Source organism: Lipotes vexillifer, unplaced genomic scaffold (assembly GCF_000442215.2).
Source record: "Lipotes vexillifer unplaced genomic scaffold, Lipotes_vexillifer_v1.1 scaffold412, whole genome shotgun sequence".
Classification (NCBI taxonomy): domain Eukaryota; kingdom Metazoa; phylum Chordata; class Mammalia; order Artiodactyla; family Lipotidae; genus Lipotes; species Lipotes vexillifer.
The window spans coordinates 1,407,162-1,415,713 of record NW_006798464.1 but is presented as its reverse complement, the minus strand read 5'-3'; the positions used below and the strand labels follow the sequence as shown (position 1 = coordinate 1,415,713).

The window sequence follows — 8,552 nt, the reverse complement described above, 5'->3', positions numbered from 1 at the left end:
CTAAACACACGTCAAACACCTGAGGCCCCTGGCTTCTCTTGGCTGTTGGTGGCACTGGAAAAGCCGCTCCTTGACTCGCCACTTATCCTCTTCTGTCACCTTTCTTTTGTCACAGCCCTGGAGGTTGACAAGGGTCATGGTATCACAAAGAAGTGCATCCTTCACTTCTCGATCAAGGTGTGAGTCGGTGGTGAAGCTTGGAGAGTGGTTTACCTGCCGGGAGGAGTCATTATCCATCCCCTTCCTAGACCACCTGAGCAGGTCATGATTCTTGCAGGCCCAGCTGGAGATTCTAGGATAGACATCCCGCTCCAGTGCCCCCCCTGCTTCGTGGCCTCAGCCAAGGAAGCTGGATATTCTGACTTCCAAGACCACAGGACTCTGCCACAGAGATCCCTCCAGTGCATAGGCTGGTGAGAGCAAATCAGACAGCCTGACTCTATAGCGATGGTGTCCTTAAAGGCAAGGCTTACATGAGGAACTTTTGGGATCCAAAACCTGGGTTCCTACGGTGGAGGCCAGAGACCACCAAGATTGGATTTAGCAGGTCAAAAGTGCAAATGTCTTACACCTTCTGCTAGATCCTATCCACCCTAGTACCTCTGCATCCCCCATTCTGTGTTCCACCACTTGAGTACACTCCTATCCCAGGTGTCCTGTTCAGGGGTGGACCTTGGTTTTGCAAAGCCCGGGAGATAATCCTCACCTCCAGCAGCCAGGGCTTCCGCTTGTGGTCCAGCAAGATGTCAAAACCGAGGATCTCAAAACAGGCACATGTACCTCCACTCAGATACTGGGGAAAACAGGTTCAGTAGCTGTGGCAAAGAACAGAATGTGCCGAGATGATGGCTTTGATGATGATGTCCTCAATATCTCCCCACAGCTCTCGGGGGTCATAGCTGTGCTCTCACAGCCAGGCGTTGAGTGTTGACAGCTTCCTGTGAGGCCCAGTGCTCAGAGGAAGATCAGTGGGGCCGGGCTGCAGACAGGAAGCTCCCTAACACTAATCCTAATTCCATGCCTAGGTTCCTTGTGCTTTAAGGGGTTGCCGCCAGCTTGGAGCAGGGTTTAATTATAGCGTGGGGTTTGGGGCTGCACTTGGTGGTCAGGCACAAGACAGGGGTCTATAAGGGTTGAGCCAGCTCAACCTCCCAAGGGCCAACTCAGCTCTGCTGAGACTGTGGGGCTAAAGGGCAGAAAAAGAGGAGAAAACAGAGTAGGGCATACCTCTTACTGCCCACAGCATCATCCCGGACAAAATTCTCATTGTGTCTGTTGACGGCATAGTTGGTCAGGTGCATGCAGATGTCATCCTGGGAAGAGAGTGGCCCTGTGGTCAGGCTACTTCCATGCAGTTCTTCTCTCCAGCCATTCGTTGCCTTCCGATTACCTACCCCACCCTGGATGGCTCATCTCCTGTCCCTCTTCACGGAGGACTGTCCTGTAAGCTCCTGGGGAAGGGGTGTGCCCTTCCTGCAGGCATTTCTGCAGTCAGCACCCCCTCAATGCTGTCCTTCCAGCCAGGTGCCAAGGCGCTCCAGGCTTCACTCGTTGTTCACGTGTGACAAGCTAGCTGCGTGACAAGCCCCTCTACCTGGTTTCTCCACAGAACCTCAGCACTCGTGGCAGTGGAAGAGAAGAGGGTGCTGCCCTGCACCCTAGTGCTGCTGGCTGGCCTCTTTTTTTTTTTTTTAGGATTTTTTTTTTTTCTAAAGAATTTTTTTTTTTTATGTGGACCATTTTTTAAAGTCTCTATTGAATTTGTTACAACATTGCTTCTGTTTTATATTTTGGTTTTCTGGCCAGGAGGCATGTGGGATCTTAGCTCCCCGACCAGGGATCGAATTCACACCCCCTGCATTGGAAGGCGAAGTCTTAAACACTGGACTGCCAGGTAAGTTCCCCAGCTGGCCTCTTATCAGGTTGCTGTGGCTGGGCTCCATGTAGGGCATGGTGGTAAAGCCGGCCAGGCCCTCCTCATACATGGAGATCTGAAGAGGGTCACAGGATGTGATCAGGACATAGATTCGCATGTCAAACTTGAAGCCATCAATGAGGAAGGGCTGCGAGCATGCAAATCCACCAGGGAAAAGTAATAATACAGTGGTCACTCAGTATCTGCAGGAGATTGGATCCAGGACCCCCACCCCCCATGGATACCAAACTCCACGGATGCTCAAGTCCATTGTATAAAATGGTGTCAGCCCTCCATATCCACGGGTTCCACATCTGCAGATATGGAGGGAGGGCCGACTGTACTTTTGAAGTACTTACTATGTACCATAAACTGTTGTAAGCACTTCAAATACATAATAACTCATTTAATTTTCACAGTAACCAAAAAAAAATTTTTTTTCCACAGTAACCATATAAGGTAGTTACTGTTTTTATGCCCATTAACAGGTGAGGAAACTGAGGCATGGAAAAAGTTAGAAATTTGCCCAAGATCACATATCTAGAAAGTAGAGAAACTCAGGTTCAGAGCAGGTTGGCTCTGAACCATGGCCCATGCTGCCTCCCAGACAACGAGGATGGCAGGAAGGACAGGAGCCTAAAACTGTCTTCCTCCCTGGCTTTGGGAGAGATGAGGCACCCAGTGCTGGCAGAGGGACCTGGTGGTCCTGAGGCACCCTTCACCTTGGAGATGTATTGCTGGCAGATCATATGTTCTCCTGGCTTGATCTCCCGTGGATTTTGGGTGATGAAGATGCCACATCCCTGACAGCCCCTGTCTGGCTTACAGATATAAGTGCGGGATTTTCACTGACGAACATAGGACTGGAAGTCCCTACAGCTATATGCAGAGGAGGGTGGTGGTCAGAGGGTTTCTGTGCATGATGGCTGAACCAGGACCCTGGGGAGTTCTTCCTGCTGTCCAATCCCTGCTCTTCCTGGAGTACTCAGTCTCACACCTACTTTTTTTCTTTTGTTTTTTTTTTTAATTGTATATTTGAGGTACAACATTATATAAGTTTCAGGTGTACAATATAGTTATTCACAATTTTTAAAGGTTATACACTATCTATAGTTACTTTAAAATATTGGCTCTATTCCCTGTGTTGTACAATATATCCTTGTAGTTTATTTTATACATAATAGTTTGAGACCTACTTTTCTTTAACCTTCTCTCTTTTTTTTTTTTTTTTTGTAGCCACAGAGCTGATTTAGCTGAAAATCAGGCACAAAATTTAATTTTGGGGGCTGTTGAATTAAATCAATAGTTGAATTCAGAGTCTCGCCAAGTTTCTCCTGTGAAATTCAGGACATGTATTAGTAAAGAATGGGATCCTCAAACTTAGAATGGAGACATCTGGTTGTACCTGGATGAAACTGACCAACTTAAACCTCCCAGCCCTTCTGAGCCTCCTTTACCAGTAGAAGCAGCTTGCCTTCCACGATCAGAGAAACCTAGCCTTCCACTGCTTACAATTCCTAGGACAACTACTTAGGGCAGATGCCATGAAAGGGGATGCTCACTCAGACCCACCCTAACCATTCCAGATGTCACCCGCATCCCCTGCATCGGCAGGCGGACTCTCAACCACTGTGCCACCAGGGAAGCCCTAACCTTCTGTTTTCTTTTCAGCTAAAACTTCCCTTCTACTTCCATCCCCCTGAGACATTCTAGGTCCCAGAGCCAGAGTCTGGTGGGAACTGAGATGGCAAACCCTTTCCTCCCCCAGAATCTCAACCTGGGGAGCCAGGCTCACCACTCTGCAGGGAGGCACCAGATGCACGGCAAGATGTTGCACTCAGTAGGATAGAGTTTCTGCATGCGGTTGAGGTTCCGAGCCAGCAGATCTTTGTGGCAGATTTCTGTCATGCCAGGGAAGTGGTTGACTTTCTGAAACAGAGCCAGTTGGTTATACTATCGCCCAGAGTAAGGGGCAGTTCCTGGGGCCTGAACATTCCAGATAGCAGTGGAAAAGGACTGGGGAGGTCAAGGGAGAAGTCACAGTGGAGGTAAACACTGCACCTAGTCCCCAAGGGAGAAAAGGAAGGCTCCCTAAGGCAAGTGGGAAACTGCCGCTTGGCCTCTCCCCAAAACACACATACACAGCAAGGTTAGCAAATGAGGGGCGGTGAGAAGGGCTAGCCAGGACTTTGGGCCTTCTAGCCACCTTAGAACATCCCTCAGACTACTGGGGACTAGCCCTATAGGAATAACTGGTGTGGAACAACACACAGCAAATGAGAAAACATTTCCCCAAAGAGAAAGGAAACTAATGAGCAGCCCCAGGGAATGCACGGCATTGGCACTCTCAGAGGGCAAGGCATTGCCAGGGTGGCCTGCTGGAAGCCCCTGGTGCTCTAGCCCTCAGGGCTGGGAGGTTCAGTGCTCTCTGCTTTTTCCCCTCATGAGCTGTGTGAACTGAGTATTTCTGAGCCTCAGTGTCCTTAACATAAGGGTATCTTTTGGGAATTCCCTGGCAGTCCAGTGGTTAGGACTTGGTGCTTTCACTGAAGGGGCATGGGTTCGATCCCTGGTCGGGCAACTAAGATCCCACAAGCTGTGGCCGAAGCCAAGAAAACAAAACAAAACAAAACAAAAACATAAGGGTATCTTTTTGAGGATTTAATGAGGTGAGAATGTAAAAGCACTTAACAGTGTCCGACCTCAATAAATGCTGTTATTGTTACCCTCATCTCACAACTGCTCTCTGCCTGCCCCTTCTTAGGGGCTTTTTGAGCGCTTCTAGCAGTCTCTCGCTCTCGCCGTCACTCTTGCTCTCGCTCTTCTCCCATAATTCGTGGGATAGGTGATAGTCTCAGCTCCCTGCTTGCCTTCTCTCAAAATAAGCCTACAGACACTTTTATTTTTTGCTAACCACCACAAAGACCCAATTAGAGGATAACAAAAATACCATGAAGAAGTAATATCTGGGGCTTCCGCCTGCCAGTGCAGGGGACACGGGTTCAAGCCCTGGTTGGGGAAGATCCCACATGTGGCGGAGCAACTAAGCCCGTGCGCCACAACTACTGAGCCTGCGCTCTAGAGCCCGTGCTCTGCAGCAAGAGAAGCCACTGCAATGAGAAGCCCGCACAACCGCAATGTAAAGTAGTCCCCCCAGCCCCCCTCCCTCCAAGGGGCGAAGAAACAGAGACCCAATGCGGCCAAAAATAAATTAATAAATTAATTTAGAAAAGAAAAAGAAGTAATATCTTCTTGTGGACCCTGGTCTATCTTTCCTGGCTTCCTTGCTGCCATGCAGGACCCCACACTGACTCTTAATGGATGTGGAGTGCTAGGCTAAGCTGCTTAGAAGGCTGGATCATTCAGCTGGTTCTACTGTTGGCTCTGAAGCTCCCAGTCTTCCCCCTAAGATAGGCTCACCTGCCCTGGAGGGACCAGCTGAACTTGCTTCCAGGCAAGCAGCGTATATTGAGAGGATGTGGCCAGCAGACACTTCCTTCAGATAACAGAAGTTCCAGAGACCCAAGAGGAGAATATTTCCATTGGTGCAGAAGCCCCTGGCCATGGCCTTTCCTGCTCTGCATAGGGGTATGGCCACCAAGAGTGGCAGCCTCGGGTGCCTGGGTGCGAGGGTAGGAGTAGTCATTCTGGGGCATAGTTCCTTTAGGATCTTGGGTCTGGAGGTTGTACCTGAAACCTCTTCATGTCCACGACGCGTTCCAGTGAGACAGAGCAGTCTGTTCAGTACACAGTCCACTCTTTGTCCTCCCCCACCTCCTTCAGGCCACACATTTGGGCTGCCCGACGCACCGTGAAGAGAGGGAGGTCAGTGGAGCCAGCCTGGGCACTGGCAGCAAACCTTGGGACTGCAGCTGGGTTGGGTGAGGAACAGACCTGACCAGAGAGTGGGCTGAAGAAGGAGGTAGTTCTTACCTCAGCTCTGCTTACCTCAGTTTAGTTACCATTGCGACAATTCCAAGTTCATGAGGCTGTCAGGGTCCTTCCAAAATTTGACAGAAAACTAGAGACTGGATCTCTGTTCCTGTCAGTCCTCTCAATTAGGATGGTTTCTGGCCTGCAGAGCTGACCCTCGGAAGGGGTCACACTGGCGCCTCACACTTTGGGGCACCCGTAGCACAGATGCCAGTGGGGATGAGGGGAGGAAGAAATGACTAACCTAGCTGGTGATTTTTCTTTTTAATTGCTGAAGCCACCTCCAAAGTTGCCTTGAAAAAAGTTTTAACCTGGTCTCATCTCATCTCTGGTAAAATCTGGGGCGGGGTGGGGGGAGGGATGGTGATTTTTGTCATTTTTTTTCTTGTTAGATAACTGGAGATTCCTACTCTACCGCTGAGACTAACTGGAACAGTGATGTGTCAGCTACTGGTAGCTGAGCCAGGAGGCTCAGTACAGGTTATAGGCCAGCCTAACAAGATCCAGGGGCTGGGAGCAGATTGGGGGGACCATCTCCAGAGTGAAAGCCGCAGCCCTAAATGTCCTCTCATGCCCAGTGGTGTGAGTGACGAGCTGGGTGCTTACCACTCTCATACTTGCAGTTGGTCAGATTGATGGCCAGGGGTCTGGAATGCAGGAATAGCAGAAATCAGGCAGAAGGAGAGAAGGACCCTGGGCTGCCAGGCACCCAGAAGAAGAGACACCCAACAGATTAACTGTAATTCATTTTCTCTAGAAGCCACTTAAAGGAAAGACCAGGATGATATAAACGTGCTGAAATTCTAAACTAAGCCAGCCCAAGTGATTCTGAATTTTGTTTTTGTTGTACAAAAAGGGTAATGACCTCCTGTATTTCCTGTTCTCTTTCCTAGGCTAAAGGGAAGACTGGATCCCAGCCCAGCTGCTGAAGGGCACAGGGTTACTCTCTGGAGCTGGGCAAGTGAGGGGGTCCAGGGAACGGTTACCTGTGTTTCCGCCTTCTCTTTCTCCTCCCAACTTCTAATTCATCTGGGTCAGCTGGGGTTATGATTTTCTTTGGTATTTTCTTGGCTCCAATGGATAAAGGAACTCCATTCCTAAATGCATTAGTCAGCCTTTGAGAGTGCCTGCTGAGAAGGGTTAGAAGGGATGGCAGCTTCCCCTTTAACACACTCCTCGGATTCCTCTTCTTCACCACAGTTTTCCTCTGATTCGCTGGTCTTACAGGTACTTGGCTCCATCCTCTTAGATTCTGAGGAGAGAGGGGTGGGAGTGAAATGTATCTGACTTCCCTCCAGGCCCAGGAAGGACGGCAGGAATCCACCCAAGGACCTTCATGGTGTTATAAGGGAATGTTGCTGCTCCTTCAGAACAGAGCAGTCCCACTACAGCATGGGATGTTTCCAAATAGGTAATGGGGTCCATGGAATGCCTATGAGATGTTAGATTCGCTGACAAGCCCCAATTATCCAAGATCACTCCATACAATACTCTGGGGTGCATGCAGGAGCTGATCTGAGCTGGCAGGGACCATGACCATAGCTTTTTTGTCCTTGAATGTGATGGGGGATGGCTGGGGGTGCTGGGGGACCTTCACTTTGAAAAATAGAGCTGAAGACCAAAGGTCGCCTAGGCCAGCCTTTTCCCTGTCCCATGATTCAGTTTCTCCATAAAGACACACTGGGGCCAGGCACCCAATGGCCAAGACCCCCTGGGCTCTGACAGCGGAGGGGAAGCCCCCGGCGGACACTGCCCACCCCAGGTTCCGAGAGCGGAGGGGCTGCCGGGTCCGCCCCTATCGGCCTGGTGCTGGACTCAGCTGGTCGCTCACGACCGCCCTTCGGCCGGCTCTCGCTCCTTCCCGGGCGTTGCTGGGCCTCCGGGACCGCCTCCTTGTTCCACGGGAATGGCTGTCCCCGGCGATCGCGAGCGGGGGACCCGCTCCCCCCGGCACCCGGGGTTCACACCTATCTTGGAGATCCCGGCGGCGCCGCCTTAAGCAAGCAGGCAGCCGCCGCCGCCGTCGCCATGGACACGAGGGCGGCCCCCATTGGAGAAGCGTTCTGGGGCCGGAGCCTTTCCGAGAACCACACCCACTTGGGCGCCAGCAGAGGCCATATTGGGCGGGTGCCTGAGACGTTTGCACCTGGGCTGCCGTAGGAAGCGCAATCGAGCGCCTGGCACTGGAGGGCGGATTCTCGCGGCAACTGACCCGATACGTGATAGGACTTCTAGTTCTTCCGCTTTCACGCCAGTTCGCACGAGCCCCACCCCCTTTCCTGACCCTTTCCTGAATCCGCGGGCCAAACTCCCGGAATTTGGCCAACGCTGTGTTCGGGACGAGTACCTGCTTGCCTTCCTTCAGTGTTTTTAGTAACCAAGTCTAGAGCAGTCCCAGCACTTGGGAGGGACGGCCGTGATTATCACATGTGCCCTGGAGGTGCTCATCAGACTGCTCCTTTACTGTCGCCATCTTTTCCTGATGTCCAGCCGCTTTACCTCTGATTGCCACCTCCACCAAACTCCGCCCAATTTGTCACTTTAAGATTATCCCGGGCTTCCCTGGTGGCGCAGTTGTTGAGAGTCCGCCTGCCGATGCAGGGGACACGGGTTCGTGACCCGGTCCGGGAAGATCCCACATGTCGCGGAGTGGCTGGGCCGGTGAGCCATGGCCTCTGAGCCCGCGCGTCCGGAGCCTGTGCTC

The 8,552-nt window shown here is 51.4% G+C and overlaps 1 protein-coding gene across 1 annotated transcript; it reads right to left on the bottom strand.

Annotated features, from left to right (window-relative positions):
• Window positions 1-7,089, bottom strand: LOC103071825 (tubulin polyglutamylase TTLL13). Its single transcript, XM_082931499.1, is given in 10 exon segments — window positions 1-213; window positions 707-938; window positions 1,228-1,314; window positions 1,921-2,063; window positions 2,638-2,794; window positions 3,714-3,844; window positions 5,606-5,725; window positions 6,456-6,495; window positions 6,835-6,957; window positions 6,959-7,089. Coding segments are annotated over 10 exon segments (1,377 nt in total).
• Between the last annotated feature and the right edge of the window lie 1,463 nt (window positions 7,090-8,552).